This window comes from Cololabis saira, chromosome 6 (genome assembly GCF_033807715.1).
Source record: "Cololabis saira isolate AMF1-May2022 chromosome 6, fColSai1.1, whole genome shotgun sequence".
NCBI lineage: Eukaryota > Metazoa > Chordata > Actinopteri > Beloniformes > Belonidae > Cololabis > Cololabis saira.
The window spans coordinates 2,940,250-2,960,804 of NC_084592.1; the positions used below are offsets into that span (position 1 = coordinate 2,940,250).

Sequence of the window (20,555 nt, forward strand, 5' to 3'; positions counted from 1 at the left end):
CATGAGCATAGATGAGGGTAGAACGTAGCAGAGAGATAGGGGGTGGTAGCTTAGTGGTAACAGGAGTGGGCCTGGTCTGGAGGACACGCTATACTTGATGCTGCACTCCCCCTCCAGTGTCCCCACACTCGCCAATAAGACCCCGAGATACTTAAACTCCTCCACCTGGGGCAGCACTTCATCCCCTACCCATAGAGAACATTCAACCCTTTTCTGACTGTCTTAGATTTGCGATTTTGTGTTCTCATCTGTTTTTCCTCCTTGGCATGTTTCCCTTTCTTTTCATTTGGTGAAGCTTACAGTAAACACGCATTCTGCAAAAATGCAGTTAGTCTGGCTCCTGCTTTTCTCCCACAAAAAGGAGCTGGATTGAGTGCCTTACAAGCATTTAGCTTGCCTCTGGTGTATCACATCTCCCTCGTGCTCTGCCAAGTGTAGCCACACAGTCCTCCTTCATCTGTTGCTTTTCTGACTCAGAATTCTGCAGAACAATGCCCACCATTGAATTCTTCAATGACTGTCTTTAATTAGCAGCTGCAGTGTATTAATTCAGAATCCAGTAGTCATGGCAATCCATAATCATTCACATGTGTGCATATTCTTGACAGAAATTACATATTCAAGCAGAATAAAGATGAAAAACATGATGCATGTGCATCCCAGTCTGTGGTTGTCCTGAAAAGGCCTTTCAGAGTTGCAAATGTTTCAGGGATGACTCATCGTACCGTCACCTTTTCCAGCCCAGTCCATCGTTGGAATAAATGAGTCTACTCTTGACATCTGTGAACAATTAGTGCTTGTAAGGCTTACAGTTCTATCATTTCTGTAAGTGCTGAACAGGAGTTAAGAAACCACAGAACACATAACTGTTGACAAATAATAGCTAATATGTGCTGGATGACATACATTAACTCACTAAATGATTATTTTAAATGTGCAAAACACATGTTTTTCTTGCTTAAAATCAAAGTGAAAATGCCACATGAATCCAAAATCTGCTGTTTGCAAATGCATGATGCTTTGAGTGAAACATGATCAAAAGAACCTTGAATTGACTGTCATAGCAAAATAATCATCAAACTCACCCATGAAAAACTATAGCTGAATGGTCACACCACATGTGAGTGGAATCATCTTTAAGACTCTACTCGACTTTTATTTATTTCTCATATTAAGGATTCCTCAAATTAAGTATTCCTCTGGAAATCTGGTTTCGGACCCAGCAGATATAAATATAATCTTCAAGAAATGTTAACAGTTTCCATCAGGTAAATGGGTAATGGACAGGTGAATGCTTTTTTTCAAGACCTGGATATTCCTATTCTCAACCCTCTGGTTGCTGACACACTTGATGCCCCCCCCACACCTGAGGAGATTATCCTGTCAATTAAAACTATGCAAAGTCACAAAGCCCTGATGGATTTCGCAATGAGTTTTTAAAGAAGTTTAGCAGTAAACTAGTCCCCCTGTGACTCTGTGATGTTATATCTGTTACTGTTTACATGACACACCCACTCCCCCTTACCCTCAGTGCCTTCTTCTCCTCCCTCCGTCTGTGAATCACTCCCCCTACGGGCCCCTGCTGTCCCTACACCCCTTGCTGTCGGTCTCCCAATTGAGACGATTGGGACCTCTCCGTTCTCATGCCACTTTCAAAGCAATAATTAAATATAAAAACAGCCCCTCCTACATTTCTCCACCGGGGCTTGCACACCGACCTTCCTGGTCCACAGAGCCACGCCCCCCTCCCCGCACAGTCTGCCACATCAAATCCTGTCAGTCACAGTGTTCTCTCTCCCCTACCCAAAGCAGCTGCATACGCACCACTCACCTGTCTCAAAATCTGTCTGCTCAATATCAGATCTCTCACCAATAAGGCCCTTCTCATCTCCGTTCTCATCACTGGGAAAACTTTGGACATTTTCTGCCTCACAGAGACGTGGCAACAGCCTAATGATTTAACCCAGTTAAATGCAACCACCCCGCTTTTCCTAATTTAGTAAACCATGTGCCACTGGGAGGGGGGGGGGGGGGGGTGGGGGACCTGGCTCTCATCTACCGTAATAACATAAAAGTCACGGCCCTCACTGTCCCGCATCACTCCTCTTTTGAATGCCAAGCCGTTAAACTCTCTGGAGCCAAACCAATCATCATTGTTACCATTTACAGACCACAAAAACCCTCTGCCGTTTTTCTCACTGAATTTTCATCTCCGATAACATCTATATGCACAATGTCCCCCACTGTTATCCTCCACGGGGACTTTAATATTCATATTGATGAACCATCCATTACCTTTGCAAACGACTTCGCATCACTTCTGAACTGCCTTGGTATCATACAACACGTCAACCTCCCAACACACAACAAAAGACACATTCTGGTCTTAATCTGCTGCACTGACATCACTCCCGCTAACCTCACTATCATTGACCTCCCCATTACAGACCACGAAGCTGTACTTTACGACATCCTCACTCAATTGCACAAAGTCAAAGAACAACGGATCATCATCATTTCCTTCAGAAATATCAAACACATCAACCCCACAGATTTCTCCACCCTTATCAGCTCATTCCCCAGATAACAGACATAATCAACTCCTCCCTCACTACTGGAACTGTTCCCCCACTCTCAAACTAGCTGCCATCACATCCACTCTGAAAAAAACCCGGTGCAGACCCATCTGACTTCAACCATTACAGGCCCATTTCCAACCTCCCCTTCATCTCCAAAACTCTGGAACGGGTCGTTGCCGCACAATTACAGTCCCACCTCAAATCAAATAATCTCCATGAACCCTTCCAATCCGGTTTCCACCCCAGTCACAGCACTGAAACAGCCCTGGTTAAAATCACTGACGACCTCCTCCACGCAGCTGACTTTGGACTACTCACCATCCTCATCCTCCTGGACCTCAGCGCAGCTTTCGACACAATTTCTCACCCAATACTTCTGAGCCGCCTGGCTGCCATTGGGATCACTGGTGTTGCACTCTCCTGGTTCTCATCATACCTCACTGAGTGCGTTTACATGAGAAGTTTAATTCCTCTTTAATTCAGAATTAAAATTAAATCCGATTTAAAATGATTAAAAATTACCATGTAAACACCTAATTCCGAATGAAAATGGCCATTCAACTTAATTCCGAAGTAAGTGGCTGGTTTATTCGATTTTAAATCCAAATAGAATAATTCCGCGATCATGTATACACAGGGGCGCCGCTAGGGATTTTGGGCCCCATGAAAATAATCTTTACCGGGCCCCCCAACACAGCGGCGAAATTTGTTGATGCTATTTTACATACAATGCATTTTAATGGTATTTTTGACTATCATTACCATATGCAGGCGTTGATGTTTCCAAAACAAATAGTTATTGTTACCAGGGCATTGAAAATAAAACATTTGTGATTATATGTTATTTAATAACTTAGTGTCATTATTTTTCTTTATTATAATTTTGATCATCATTAGGGGCCTCTCTGGGCCCCCCTCAATCATGGGCCCCTATAATCCGTATCCTTTACCCCCCCTTTTCGGCGCCCCTGTGTATACACTCATTCCGCTTTAAATGAATTCCGGTCTTTCTGCGCTGCTTGTTCCCTCGCCCATCTGTCGCGATGCGATGACGCTTATATTCAGTGCTGGGCTTGTTTTTTCGAAACAAAGTTTCAAGATGGCAGCATGCAGTAAACGGTGGTCAAGAGCAGAGATGATTTATTTAATGAATAGCTTGGAGGACCTGTAAATAATTAAAAGATCAGATGGCAGGAAACAGTAAAATTGTGAGCTTTTCAAAGTTGTAGCAGCTAAGTGACTAAGCGGCTAAGTTTGTTTTTCTTCCGGTAGACGTAATTTCTGGTAGACGTAACTTCCAGTAGACGTCTTAACGTAATACGTAAAGACGTCTGCCCCCCTATCCAATCAGAACCCTTCCCAACCCCTAGACCTTAAAGGTATTGTGACATCATTTTTAACATGCTTTTAACACTATTAAAAGTCTTGGCCAACATCCCTCAAATGTGTCTAAAAGAGTGTAACAAGAAAAACTTCACTCTAGTACTCTTTTCCTGGCTTTTTATTACAGTGTTTTTTTGCGCCGTGAAAAATGCTTCCTTTCCCCCCTTTCCTGTCAATCATTGCGCCGCTCCTCCTCCCAACCTCCTGCAGCCCAGCCATACGCTCACAGCGGCGTCGGAGAGTTAAGCCGGGAGCGACAGGCGAAGCATGCACGGAAAAGCAGGAGGGCGAACCACAGCAAACAATCATAAAAATAAAGGCATGCAAGCAGCACTGTCCCCTTATCTTAAGTCCAGTCAGTGGCCGCGGGTCTTCTTAGCAGTTTTCCTCCGGTGATTAGAACAAAAGAGGCTCTAACCAGCTCCGTGTTAAGCCTAATTTATGGTTCCGCGTTAAATCGACGCAGAGCCTACGCCGTAGGGTTCAGCGCATGGTGCGCGTCGCCGCGTAACCCTACGCCGTAGGCTCTGCGTCGGTGTAACGCAGAACCATAAATCAGCCTTTATGGTGCGCTGGAGAGGAGAGGAGACAGGGAGCTGGGTGGAGGGGGCGGTGATTTAGCGGATCGTTACGTAACGGCCCGCCACCAAACCAGATGCGCCGTTTTTGCATAGTTATGCGGAAAATCCCAGAAAGCACACGATACACTGAATGTTAAAAGTTCGTTGTTTTTTGGGTGTAATTGATGTCAAGACACCCAACAAAACACAAAAAATCAAGAAAAATGTGTTTTTCATGTCACAATCCCTTTAACCAATTGGTTAAAAGTTGGTTAAAATGGACCATGGGGTCCATTTCCACTGCTACGCCGATGACACACAGATCTATATCTCCTCCAAACCCACTGCTACTATTCCTCCCACTTCCCTAACCAACTGTCTGGGTGAAATCAATACGTGGATGAGCAAACATTTTCTAAAACTCAACGGCAATAAAACTGAGGCTCTTCTCATCGGCTCCAAATCCACCCTCAGTCACAACTCTCTCCTGCTCCACCCATCATCATCGACGGCTTCCCGGGACCCCTCCTCTCAAGTCAAGAGCCTTGGTATTATCCTGGACAGCACCCTTTCATTTGCACCTCGTATTCACAACATCACCCGGACTGCATTTTTTCACCTCTGCAACATCTCCAGACTCCGTCCAGCACTGTCCCAGTCCAGCACTGAAATCCTGGTCCACTCTTTCGTCACATCCCGTATCGATTACTGCAACGCCCTCCTCACTGGCCTCCCTACCAAACTCACCGACAAACTAAAATTCATTCAGAACTCGGCCGCCCGGATCATCACCCGCACCAAGTCATCTGATCACATCACCCCCGTTCTTATTCAACTCCACTGGCTCCCAGTCCAATACCGCATCATCTACAAAAACCTCCTCCTCACCTACAAACCCCTCCACAACCTAGCTCCCACTTACCTCTGTGACCTCCTACATGAATACACTCCCACTCAACCTTCTAAACATTCCCACTCCATGCCTCAGCACCATGGGTGCCCGAGCTTTCAGTTGCTCAGCACCCAGACTCTGGAACTCCCTCCCCCCACACATAAAACAAATACACTCCATCACAACATTCAAAACCCAACTCAAAACTCACCTGTTTAAACTCGCTCACTCACTTTAACCAGTCACTGTGCACAACACTACACCAGTTTGTTTTGTTTTATTTATTTATTTATTTATTTTTTATTTATTGACTTATGTACTTTTTTATGCTGCTTTTTTGGATTAATTAGGGCCCGAGCACTTACAGTGCGAAGGCCCTATTGTATCTGTAGGATTTTTTTTTTTCCGACAAAATGAGGGCCTTTTTGCCCCCTTAAGCGTGCCCCAAAAGTCACCAAATTTTGCACACAAGCCAGGCCTGGCGAAAAATTTGATATTTCATGGTTTGCATTAATGGGCGTGGCCTAATGGCTCAACAGTGCCCCCTAGAAAACTTTGTGCCTCAAGTCCCACAATACGGTTTGATGTACATGCACGAAAATTGGTACACACCTGTATCATGTCGCAACAGGAAGTCAGCCATTTTGAATTAATCGTGTAATTTTGGAGCAATTTATGCCATTCTTTCTGCAGTTAATACGGCCCGAACCATAATGTGCACCCAGGTACAGTATGTTGTACATCAAAATATGTGTCTCCATCCTGCGACAACGCGCATTACTTTTCTGAGTCAAAAGCGTTACCGTGGCGACGATAGATGCCAAAAAGCGTGCCCCCCCTTCATCTGATCGGTCCATATTTGATAGTTCCTACTTTCTGCCATAACTTTTGAATGGTTTGACATAAAGACCCGTGGGTGGTGTCATCGGACTCGGTATTGAGTACTTGACCTTCATTGGCCTGAATTAGCCCCACCCCTTCTTCTGATTGGTCGATATTTGATTGTCCCTATTTTCTGCCATAACTTTTGAATGGTTTGATATAGAGAGTCGTGGGTGGTGTCATCCGCTAAATGTCCAGGCCTGAAGAATATACATGCAAGTCATACAAGCTTCCACTGCAGCCTGAACGTGCACAAGGGTGCGAGGGCCCGTTCATCGCTGCTTGCAGCTTTAATTCTTTTTAGTTTGTCTCAGCGCTGCTGAAACGTCCGCTGGGAGCCGCGAGCAGCTATGAAGAGACAGAGCTCCTGGCAGTGGCGTAGGCAGAAATATTTTTTTGGGGTGGGCCAGGACAAAAATGGGTGGGCCATATTGTCCCAGGAAAAGCAGACTTATAAAAACTTTTAAGAAAAAAACATGACAGATTAAAGGGAGCGTCAATTTTACTTTGTAATCTGCATTACAAATGCATTATGACAGTTAAACACAACAGGCTCAACCAACAGAGCATGATAACCTGTTTATAAGGCCAGTAGCCTGTTTGTCACTATTGTAGCCTATTTGCTGAACTGGCAGCGCACTGGCTCTGCAGTGCACAACACAATAATTAACAATTTAACTGTACAAAATGGCAACTAAACATAAACCCAAACAGCAGAGGTGTTAACATACTGCATGACATAGCTTACCCTCACCGCAGGTTGACCGGGAGAGAGCGCTGGTGCCAGCGAGCCAGTGGCAGGGCTAACATCCTCTAGCAGCAGGGCTAACATCCTCTAGTGGCAGGGCTAACCTCTAGCAGCAGGGCTAACATCCTCTAGTGCAGGGCTAACCTCTAGCAGCAGGGCTAACATCCTCTAGTGGCAGGGCAAACCTCTAGCAGCAGGGCTAACATCCTCTAGTGCAGGGCTAACCTCTAGCAGCAGGGCTAACATCCTCTAGGGGCAGGGCTAACATCCTCTAGTGGCAGGGCTAACATCCTCTAGCGGCAGAGCTAACCTCCTCTAGCGGCAGCGCTAACCTCCTCTAGTGGCAGGGCTAACATCCTCTAGCGGCAGAGCTAACCTCCTCTAGCGGCAGCGCTAACCTCCTCTAGTGGCAGGGCTAACATCCTCTAGCGGCAGAGGTAACCTCCTCTAGCGGCAGGGCTAAAGTGGGCTGGGTGGACTCAGTCAGAGGGACTGGCAGTGGCGTGTCTTCTTTTTTTCGTTTTGTTTTTTTTAAATAACTAATCAATGAACTCTGTTTAGCCATTGTTGTGGCCATAAAAACAGCTGCAACGCCGGCTAGCTTGCTGGCTAAAGGCAGTTCAATCTGTCAGAACCAGAGCAATCAATTATGTCCCGAGGCTCCCTACAACTTGTTTCAAAATTTCAGTTTTAATCAGAAGAAAAAAAATAAAGGCTGAACACAAGTCATCAACAAATCACGTTTATATTTATGCCTTTTCTCATATAATTTTTTTAGAATATGTTTATGTGAAACATGTATTTTGTTCAAAGTTAGCTGGGAGGGCCAGTGAGTAATGTGGGTGGGCCAGTGCCACCCAGGCCCATTACTGGCTACGCGCCTGGCTCCTGGTGGATCTTGTCGTTTCTTATCACCCCGTCTACATCCCTTTTTAATTCTCTCCTCAGCCACCAGGTTTAGGAACATCTGCGCCTCAGAGTTGGATCATGAAACAGACTTTTGCGCTGACATTGCCTTTCGAATAAAATATAAAAGATGCCGCGAGTCGCTCTTTTGCGTATTTCCGCCTCCTGACTCAGACGTCTGACGGCCACTCCCTCTGACCAATCGGGTATGGAGGGTGATGACGTCAGATATGCCCCGGCTCAGCCCTCTGTAAAAATAGTTCTCATGTAAACAACACGTGTGAGTCTGTTCCAAGTCGTAGTTTGTGCCTCCACCTAGTGGCTACAACTGCAATGTGCAGTTTATGTGCATTCACGCAAATTTGTGAATCTCGTTTCCCGTGAGTGAAATTACCACTTGAAAACAGGACCAGATACATACACACAGCCACATAGATATATACACACACACACACTCACGTACACACACACACACACACATATACATGCATACATACATGCATACATACATACACATGGCCACACATATACATACACATAGCCATACAGATATATACACACACACATAGCCACACATACATATACACGCTTGCACACACACACACACACACACACACACACACACACACAGAGCCACTCAGACATATACATATACACACGGAAAATACAAACACAAAGCCATACACACACACACACAAACACACATACAGCCACTCAGACATATACATATACACACATACACACACACACACATATATAGCCACACAGACATACACACACACACACACACACACACACACACACACACACACACACACACACACACACACACACACACACACACACACACACACACACACACACACACACACATACAGCCACTCAGACATATACATATACTCACAGAACATACAAGCACATAGCCATACATATACACACACACACAGTCACACAGACATATACACACACACACACACACACACACACACATACACACACACATATATAGCCACACAGACATATACATACACACACACACACACACATACACACACATAGCCAGACAGACATATACATACACACATACATATACACACATACACACACACACACATATATAGCCACACAGACATATACATACACGCACACACACACATAGACATACACATTGGCTTGTTCACCTGCTCTGTAGTTTTTGGGGTTAGTTAGCGGTAGCTTAGCTCAGATTGTGTTCGGATCTCGAGATTTGGGTCGATTGCTGCTCGTGTTTTGGTCGGTTCCGTTTTGGTTTCGTGTTTCGTTTGTGGTTTTTGTTGCAGATTTCCAGTGCTCGACGTGTGCCTCCATGTGTTCTTGCTTCCTGGTTTAGAAGCGGATGCCCCCCCCCAAAAAAAAAACAACAAAAAAACACTGGGTTTGTATGTGTATGTATATGTATGTGTATGCGTATGTATGCGTATATATATATATGTATATATATTAAAAATATTAACAATGCACATATGCCTTAGGTTTTTACCAGCATGGTATTAACCATTAATATGTGTGCAGACAAGGTTAAAAAAAAAAAAAAAAAAAAAAAAAAAGAAAACAGGACCATCTGTAGCATTTTTGGAGTCAGAAGAATTGGAACTGGGCGACCACTTTTTCCTTTGGTGACAATCCTTGAGAAGTGTCTGCAGAGTTGTTTTTCCACTTCAGAGTGCCCAGTCTACATCCTTGTCAGGATCAGAAGTGTCTCTTGTTGAAAAAGCAGATAAGAAAACTCAAGACCCACTCCTTCCCTTTCACATCGGAAATATTAAGTATTTGGCTATCAATATTTCCTCCAGGCTGTCAGGGTTATTTTACCTTAATTATGTCCCACTACTTAAAAAAATACACGATGACCTCAAACGATGGACAAATCTTCCACTCTCACTAATAGGATCAATTGCAACAGTTAAAATGAAAACCCTATCTCAAATAAGCTTCCCATTACCCCAACAGACAAATGGTTCAAATCTCTCAACACTTCAATTACTCAGTTCTATTGGAAAAATAAAAAAATTGAAATCTCACTCTCAACATTACAAAAGAAAAAATCCCAAGCTGGCCTTGAAGCACCAAACTTCCCACTATACTTTCTAGCAAACCAACTACAGTACCTAACAAAATAATAATAATAATTTACACTTTATTTATATAGCACCTTTCTTAACAAAGTTACAAAGTGCTTCCCAAGAACAATAAAATACATCAAGATAAAAAATACAGTGCATAGTGGATAAGAACACAAGACAGCAATAACCAGGTCTAAAATTAATAACAATTTTCACAATAAAAGCTTTTCTAAACAGGAATGTTTTTAGTAAAGATTTAAAAGCAGTGTGGGATTTAGCTGACTTGATCTCAGCAGGTAAAGAGTTCCAAAGTTTGGGGGCCCGGAGTGCAAAAGCTCCATCACCTTTGGTCACGAGCCGGGCCCTGGGAACGATCAGAAACCACATGCATTATGGAGGGCAAAAATGAATTCCCAAGTTACTAAAATGTATTCCAGGAAAACATCAGGGTCTGTCAATCGGGCTAATCTTAGTAAAAGTTGGGCAATACAGCTCTGGTCCAGCGATACTGAAAGAGCTTGAGGTTCAACCATCTGGGAACTCCAATGGTTCACTTACATTTTCGCCAATCACTGTGACTATTTGATGATTTCTCTCAATAAAGATAAAAACTATAAGAGTTTGAGTGTTATCAGCTAAAACACACTGTGTTTGTAGGTAATTGTGATTTAGATGAAGATCAGATCATATTTTTTGGCACATAAATGGGCAAAAACAGTTAATTCATACTTTTTTTTGCCACTGTAGTATTGGATAATATTTTCATCATAATCATTTTAACAAAATCTAAAAAAATTATTCAAACTGAAAGTAATATGGAATTTCCTCTACATATCACATGCGATTTATGTGTATTCAATCAATCAGTCTTTATTTGTATAACAACGCTTATAGCTAACATGTTTAGTTAGCTTTACAGTGAAAAACCAAATAAAAACATGGACTGCAAAAATAATCATGGGACTTAAGAGACTTAACGCAAGTCTCTATGTGTATTTAAACACAAAATCCCTTTAAGCTCATGTTCTGATTCGTCTTTCAATTGTGTTAAGTGCTTTATTTCCTTATATCAAATTCCTGTGAAACTTTGCCCAGTTAAAAATGTGCAACATAAAGTATCCACTAGCTGTCTTTATTGAACAGGGGACCACGACTTCTCCCAGATCTGCTGCCAAAAATCTCTGGAATCTATTTGTGGAAACGGTGCAACCTCCTCTCCCTCGGTGTTTTTCCATCTGCACTCTGTTTGACATATTTTAGGAATTATGTGTATCTGTAAAGGTCTGCTAGTCATCCACAAGGCCCATGTAACACAGCATAAACATATTTTAGATATAGGAAAATATTTAGTGATTGAGTGATGTAGTATTTACTACAAGATCCTAACAGGATTTTTATACCAGACTTCTTACATGAGCTGCTGTACGTTATTCCATCAAAGGTTTTTGGGCTGCGGACCGAAATACATTAAACCTGTCAGGGAGGCGATTTACAATATATTTAGTACTTCTAACGGGCTGGAGAATGCTTTTATCCGAGGAACTTTATTCTGTTCCTTTCAACAGCCTTGAACTACACCAAACACGGCAAAACAGAGAGAAATCATTTCAACAATTAATAATGAAACAATATTTGTCCTTATTAGAAACAGCTAGGGTCGCCACCCGTCCCTTGAAATACGGAATTGTTACGTAGTTGGGAATTAAAAGTTGCCTTCCGTATTGAACCAATACGGACATATTATGCTCTTATTTATTGATGTCATAATATACAGGTGAAGGTCGGAATTTGGAATATATTGCAAAACGTCATTCGTAGTAAATTCAACTAAAGGTGAAACAAATATATTATTTCCCACTACATTCAAAGTGAGATATTCCAAGCCTTTATTTGTTATAATTTTGGTGATTATGGCTCACAGTTTATGAAAACCCCAAATAAAAAATCTCAAAAAATGTGAATATTTTATGAAATCAATAAACAATTCAATCATCAAAATGATAACAAATAAAGGTTTAACATATCTTGCATTGCATGTAAAGAGACTATGTAATGTATTAGTTTCACTTTTTAAGTTGAATTATTGAAATAAATGACCTTTTACACCATATTCTAATGTTCCGACCTTCACCTGTATCTATATTCTACATCTGGGCTGATGTGGACGTACATACATAGGAGGATATTTCAGTTGCTATATGGTTGTCTGTCTGTACAGTCATGCAATTTCAATGCTATTAAAGCACTTTAAACTTTAAATAAAAGCATTTTTGTTTTTTCATATAAAATAATTACATTTTTATGCAGTTTAGAAGTTTTGGGGATGTCCCTTTTTTTTGGCGTCTGCGCTGCTGAAATCGGGGCATCCCTTATCTCTATTTCTGAAAGCTGGCAACCCTAGAAACAGCATAAAGAGGCACTGTGACAGACTCGTATGTGTTTCAGTCTCAACAGCTGCTCGTCTAATCCCCCTCACGTCCAGTAGGTGTTGCGCTTGACCACTGGGAATCCTCGGACCTTAACTGGTGCCACACAATCTCAAAATGTCCTTCCTCACGGAGAGATCAGTGGGAGATGTGCAAACATCAGCACTTGAATATGATTGGTGAGATCACAGAAAGGTGAACTTTATTTGAACTCCCTGTCGGCACACAAACTGGTATTTATAAAGGAAGAATGTGGCGTAAAGATCTATGCAAGCCACACATTCTTCAGAGGAAATGTTTTTGGAGCACTTGAAACAGGATGTGTCACGTGGAAAGAATAGAAGTGATAGAATGTTAGAGAAAACCAATTCCTTAGACAATTTTCAAGAAATTTATGATAGATCTTTCTGTGTCTTTCAATTTATTATATTGTGTTCTCTTCAATCATTAAAAAAAAAAGAAGAAGATGCCTTCCATCTACTGCAAAACAAATCTACCTACGGGTATTAATAAAGTTAACTTGTAACTTGTAACTTCAATCATTAAAAAAAAAGAATGCAGTGAGTATGGAAAAAAGATGGATACAAGATGGACACTTTTTCAAGTGATTCCACCACTGAAACCACTTAATTAAAGATGTGTTTTTCTCAGCTTCTCTAAATACTGTAAGATTCATATTTAGAAAATGTGTTTTCCTTTCCTGTTACTCTCACGCCCATACCAAACGCATCCATTTTGTCAGTCAGAAAATGGCTAACTGTACCCGTTAAGGGCATTTAAAACAGAATTAGTTCCTACAGCAATTTAAAGTATGGAGTTTCACTTCTTGAAGCAAACGTTGACGTTGGTCCACGGTGAGGAACCTGCCTCTCATCCAACTCATCTTCACATGGAGAGAACACACATTTAGGACAATCACATTCTTGCCTACAAAAGTTAAACATAGTCCAGTACTCTTCTGAACTTTTTTTTTGTGTGTGTGTGCGCTGTAAACTACGACGAGTGTTAGGGCCAGGACAAACTAAGACAAAAAAAAAATGGAAATTACGAGAATAAAGTTGTGATGTTGCGAGAATAAAGTCGTAATTTATGAGAATAAAGTCGTAATATTACGAGAATAAAGTCGTAATTTATGAGAATAAAGTCGTAATATTACGAGAATAAAGTCGTAATTTATGAGAATAAAGTCGTAATATTACGAGAATAAAGTCGTAATTTATGAGAATAAAGTCGTAATATTACGAGAATAAAGTCGTAATTTATGAGAATAAAGTCGTAATATTACGAGAATAAAGTCGTAATTTATGAGAATAAAGTCGTAATTTATGAGAATAAAGTCGTAATATTACAAGAATAAAGTGGTAATTTATGAGAACTCTAACAGGAAGAGCACATACGTCTTTTGTGGAAGAGGAGCTGTCTGGTATAGTATAGTATAGTATAGTATAGTACAGAGGTGTCAAGTAACAAAGTACAAATACTTTGTTACCTTACTTAAGTAGAAATTTTGGTTATCTATACTTCACTGGAGTAATTATTTTTCAGACGACTTTTTACTTTTACTCCTTACATTTTCACACAATTATCTGTACTTTTTACTCCTTACATTTTAAAAACAGCCTCGTTACTCTATTTCATTTGGGCCTTTAAATAAAAACTATCCAGTTAAATTGCTCCATCCGGATAGAGTGAATTTGGTTGTGGTTGTTTCAGATGTTCTTGTCCAGTTTTGTTCTTACATCCGTTCCCTCAGATTCCTGCAACTAAACTTGGATGTACATTCCAATAAAGGTTAGGATAAATGATAACATGCTCTGAAGTTTGACTTTTTGCACCATTACAATACTTATAGGCAACTAGTCATCATATCTCCTGCTCTCTGAAACACATGTTAATGCTCAATAGTACACATATATGCTTCTTTAATATATTTGCATTATACTAAGATACATTCATTTTCAATGGCTTTTTTCCCCCTTACATTAATTTTACTTTTATACTTTAAGTAGTTTTGAAACCAGTACTTTTATACTTTTATTTGAGTAAAAAAACGTTTTCGGGGACCAGTCCAGCTTGTCCCCGAGGTATTTGTATGTGTGGACCAGCTCAATGCCCCCCCCCCCCGTATGAAGACTGGTGATTGGGGAGGCCTCTTCCTCCTGAAATCCACCACCATCTCCTTGGTTCTGGCTGTGTTCAGGTGGAGACAGCACTTATTACTCCAGTCCCTGAAGGAATCCACCAGATCCCCGTACTCCTGCTCCTGACCCCCCCTGATACAAGCTACAATGGCTGTATCGTCACAATATTTTTGTGACAGGACTCAGTGTTGTATTGGAAGTATTGGAAGAATGGTTTGATATAGAGAGTCGTGGGTGGTTTCATCCGCTAAATGTCCAGGCCTGAAGAATCTACATCAAGTCATACAAACTTCCACTGCAGCCTGAACGTGCACAAGGGTGGAGGACCGTTCATCACTGCTTGCAGCTTTAATTTATGTTGTTCTTTTCATATTGCATTTAAATTGATATTTGTCCATTATCCTCTTTGAGAGTTTTTATATTTTCAATAAAGTTTTGTTTAAAAAAAAAAGAAAAAAAGTTTTCAGCCAAGCAGATGAGATCCAGAGAGAATGAAAACCAAAAGAAAGGGTGGATTTTCCTCCCTGGGCGTCGGCGTCCTCCCAGAGTGGACAGGCTGCTGCCGCTGGGACCCAGGCCTCAATGGAAGATGGATGGATGGAAACTATGCCATAAAATAGCGTTAAAATACCTGCTGACAATCAATCATGATGCTGTCTGGGCAGCAAATCAACATTTGTTTTTGGATTGTGGAACAAAGCTTGAATAGCCAGAGTACGTGGAAAAGGTGCAACAGTGCTAACCACTGCCCCACTGGCCACGGTTACATGATGGTTTGTAATTCTGAATTAATTATTCCAAATTAAACTATTTTCCTACATGGAAATAGTAATTCTGAATTGAGGTTTCCATGGAAAACACGTTTGATGGGCTTTCTCCAATTCCTCTCCAGGTCTGGGGGTTGGGAAGGTTCTGATTGGATAGGGGGGGGACCGGAAGTTAAACTACCGGAGGAAAAACTAACTTAGACGCTACAACTTTGAAAAGCTCACAATTTTGATGTTTCCTGTTTCCATCTGTTCTTTTAATGATTTCTATTTATTAAATAAATGGTCTCTGCTCTTGACCAGCGTTTACTGCTGCTGCATCTGGAAACTTTGTTAGGAAAACCAGCCCAGCAGGAATATAAGATCATGGAGACAGACGGGCGAGGGAACGAGCAGAAAGAAAGACCAGAATTAATTTAAAGAGGAATGAGTGTAGACATGATAGCGGAATTATTCTATTCAGATTTAAAATCAGAATAAAGCAGCCACTTACTTTGGAATTAAGTTTAATTTGGAATGGCCATTTTCATTCGGAATTCGGTGTTTACATGGTCATTTTTACTAATTTTAAATCAGATTTAGTTTTAATTCTGAATTAAACTTCCCTACAATTCAGTTGAGTCTGCTCAAGTGCACTCTGCTTCTTCCTCATTAAGACAGAACATTCATAAAACCAAATTATTTAGATAGTCTAATAAAACGTAAAGAAGAAAATGATTAAAAACAGCCAGGAATTTATTCATCAGACAAAATATAAACTTTAAGCATTACTGTAGGTCTGAGTTCTCACAGTGACGCATGCCAAGACTCCCCTGACCTGATGACCTTGGTTTCAGAGCTTCCTTTAAGTGGGAAAATGGACACACTAGTAAATTGATTTTTGAATTTTTTTAACGACATGGAAAAAAACGCTGTGTGATCACATAAATACTTATGAAATTGGACACAAAAAAAGATCTTACAACACAAGTTTGAGCAGAAACAACATTTCATCATATGAATAGGATAAGGTACAATATTTGCTGAACATTAAAAAGCATGTACTTGAGAAGCGTCCCATAAACAGAAGTATCCACGGAAATTTAAGGTGTTTTTGATACATATTAATCTACAGAGTGGGACTAAGTCTATCCAATATCTAACAGATGAAACGGGGCGGCAGTTGTTCCTCAGTTCTCGAGGAACGCCACGTAATCTGTGAGTCTGGCGAGCTGCTGCTCGTTTGGAACCAAGGAGACGGGGGGAGGATCTGGGGGGAAAAGCAGAGTCATGGGTAAAGACGGGGGGTGGAACTGAGTCACATCTGTTATCTCTCATTCTGACTGAATCATTCTTTATTTTTAAAAAAGGGACAGTACATTGATCAACGTTTCCTTGCAGAAAGGAAATGTACCCGAGTTAGCCGAAAAGCTAATTTTCATCGGCAGGCCCTTCGCCAGATGTTAATAGACTTTTTAAAAACTAAAATAAAAAATGCACAACAGACATGAACACAAATACAGCATGCATGACATATCACAACAAAAAGATACAGTGCAAAAATAGAATAGAATAAAACAAATGAATAAAAGTACAGTACAATCCTCTTAAAACCAGCCAAATTGGCTAGCATACAGTTTATTATATATTTTATTCACATCCTGATACAGGTAAAATAATGGCTTGTATTAAAGAGAGCCACTAGCACTACTACTAGTCAGTGGTGTAAAGTAACGAAGTACGAAGTACTTCGTTATTGTACTTAAGTAAGTTATTGAACTTAAGATTTTTGAGAATTTGTACTTTTATTGATACTTTCATTTTTCTGTACTTTTACTTAAAAAAAAAAAATCGTACTTTTAATCCACTTTATTTAAATTTGGACACGTCGTTACTCGCTACAAATTAAAGTCTTACATTAAATGAAAATGTAGGCTATTGCCGTGAGAACAGCACAGCGGGGGCCGATTTATGGTTCCGCGTTACACCGACGCAGAGCTACGGCGTAGGGTACGCGGCGACCCTACGCCGTAGGCGTGCGTCGATTTAACGCGGAACCATAAGGCGGACGGGAAGGAAGGGGGGCGCGTGAATTGCCCGTGATTGCCCGGCGGTGGGTCCGTGACGAGACTGGGCGGACGGGGAGACTCGGCCTCCCCGAGAAGGAGACGCAGCTCCCGGGAGAGTTGCGCTGCAGAGGCGGGCCGGAAATGAAGACTGAAGCCTGAATTATCGGTCCGCGTTAAATCGACGCAGAGCCTACGCCGTAAGGTAGGGCGTAGGGCACGCGGCGAAGCGGACCGTACGGTGCGTGTCGCCGCGTACCCTACGCCGTAAGCTCTGCGTTGGTGTAACGTGGAACCATAAATTGAGCGGCAGCCGACGCTCAAGCCGACAAAATTAAAATGGGGTAATGGAAACAAACGATAAAGGGGTCAGAATAATATCACCATTATTTAGAGTTGTAAGCAAATTCTTGGATTCTTCATTTCTTTGCAATCCTTTTGAAAATAATTTTGTACTTTGTACTTTTTACTTTTGTACTTAAGTACATTTTACACCATGTACTTTTGGTACTTTATTATATTTAATTTGAGGTACTTTTATACTTTTTTCCTTAAGTAATTTTCTTAATGGGTACTTTTTACTTTTACTTAAGTAATTTTCAAGCAGAAAATTTGTACTTTTACTTAAGTACAATATTTTTGTACTTTTTCCACCTCTGCTACTAGTAGTAGTACTACTACTACTAGTACTAGTAGTACTACTACTGCTCACATCTTTGTGAGTCAACAAGCCAGACCTTTGTATTAACCTTAAAAGAGTGATATGATGGAGATTCTCTGACTGATTGTGGTACTGTATTAGTAATTATTATTATATATTATTACGTTATTATTAGGATTGTATTCCATTGGTGTGATGCTCTGAATGAGAACACAGCCTGGCTGAATGTGCTTTTCCTGAATGGAATTGAGCAATCTTTTTTAGTTGCACTTCTGGTGGCTCTGATAGCAGGGGATTTGAATTTTATGTAACTGGATAGTGGAGGAGGAGCTGAACCATGATCTTATATACTAGACAAATATTTTTGTATATGATGAGATTTTCCCAAGTCAGCAGTTTATACTTCTTCAAAATACGGCAATGATTGTCTGATTTTTATCCAGTGTTTTAGGTGCTTGTTTGTATAATGATTCCAGTGGTTTCATTGCTGTGGAGTGTGTATTGGACCAACTTATCAGACAGGATGTGAGAGATGATCATAGAGAAGAACCTTGGCTGCTTTGGTTGATAGGGAGTCTCTGATGAATCTAAAATTTGACAGACTGAACTTTACCTTATTGCAGACTTTCTTAATGTGAGTTTTGAATCTGAGGTTTGAGTCAATATGTAGTGGCCAGGTCACATGTTCAAAGTCAATACTTCCTCCTACAGCCTACACAGGACTAGGAAGTACTTTCTTGGAGATTGTTACAGCAATCACTACAGAACATTTAAATTATAGTGCAGGTCATAAAGGAAAGAGGGGAAAAAAGGGCATATATATATATATATATATATATATATATATATATATATATATATATATGTGGAAAACTCCCTGCTGCAGGCAGCGTTGGGACGTCAGTGACGTCAGCGGTGACGTGCCACGCACCTGCGCACATTCATGACTTGACTTTCAGTCTGAAATCTTTTATTCTTTGTGTGTACGTGTGCGTTAATGACAATGTAAGTACATCATTTTTATGTCTGTATTTATGTTGTTATCTCATCCGCCGGTGTTATTTACATGTTGTTTAATCCGGTAACCGTGAACTTTGATTTTACCGCGAGCTCCTATTCATTTCTATGGAGAAATGCCCGTTTCTTAAATGTTCTGCTAAATGCTTATTTCTTAGTTTAGAAAGTAATGAATGGTCGGGTTTGAGAGTGCTTTATTAGTATTTTCGACCTGTGGTATTATTTCTAGCTTTCCGTTAATGTTTAAGGCATTTATTTAGCTTCTAAATGTTGCATTGGTCGCGTCTGGTGCCATGCGCTGTTCACGTGAACAGTCGTCTTTCTAGACATGCTGGAGGCAAACGCCGCTTTTACCATTTGTGGTCTTAGATCGCCATCTAGTGGTCACCAAGTGCATTGCACTTGATTTATCTGTATTAAGCCCATGAGTGCTTCGTTTTTCACTTATATTATTATTATATTATTCTGCCACTTGCAGTAATTCGGTTTCCTTCACATTAATGTTGCTTAGGTGCAATTATATTATTATGTATATTGTTAATGTAACATGATGTGTATATTTGATGTCCTAATTATAATTATATTATAATTCCTAACTGTATATTCTGCATATTTTATTATATTGTAGAATTTGGTTGTATATATTCTAATTACCCTTTCTGTGTATGTTTATTCACAGAAACCACACACGCGTTCTGTAATGCACACAAATACCTTTGATCACTTTGATGTCTGGAATCAATAAATGTTTAACTATCACCCGAAGTCGCAGCTGTTCTCTAACCGGAGCACATAGTCAGTGAGGGGGCGACTAGCCATTAACGTACACGTCCGTCACAAGTGGTCCTTCGAGCCGGATAGCTCCGCCCACTGCGCTATGGCGACCTTCCAAGGTGATTACAGAGAAGATGACATCCCAATCCGTCCCCAGAGAGTGAGACAGCTCCCACGGCATCTTGGGGACTACGAACATGGTTACCCAGCCAAACAACTGCCTCCCTTTGAGCGACACCCTCATCAGGCTACAGAGAGTCAACCAGCTAGCCAGCTAGCACCTGCTGACTTCCTCACGCCTTTTCCAACCCTGCAGAGGACAACTGAAGAGGAACAATGGCATCGCATGGAAGCACGCTACAACGACCTGACCAAACAGCTACAGGACTTGCAGCTTGTGATGGACGGCGCCAAACGCCTGCCCTATCCACAAAGCGCTCCAGCGCATCAGCCATTCTATCCTCCATCCTACCATCACTATCATCCACAGTACACTAGCTTGCCAAGGCTAACCCTGGACAGCCCTGCTGGCAGCCATCAGTCAACACCAGTGAGCACCCCCGCTCGCTACACTACTGCAGCTGGCGAAGAGTCCCTACAGCAGTCAGTGTCACAGCGTGGTTCCCCGTCACGACAGCCCAGCCTTCTGTCTCAGACTGGAGAGCCATATGC

The 20,555-nt window shown here is 41.2% G+C and overlaps 1 protein-coding gene across 1 annotated transcript in view; it reads right to left on the reverse strand.

Moving 5' to 3' along the window:
* Nucleotides 1–16,103: 16,103 nt before the first annotated feature.
* The window catches only part of cops8 (COP9 signalosome subunit 8), a 32,419-nt gene continuing 27,967 nt past the window's right edge, over nt 16,104–20,555 (reverse strand). Inside the window, exon 7 of the mRNA XM_061723041.1 lies at nt 16,104–16,635. Coding sequence (XP_061579025.1) covers nt 16,556–16,635 — 80 coding nt within the window. The 3' untranslated portion in view covers nt 16,104–16,555. The remainder of the gene's footprint in view (nt 16,636–20,555) is intronic.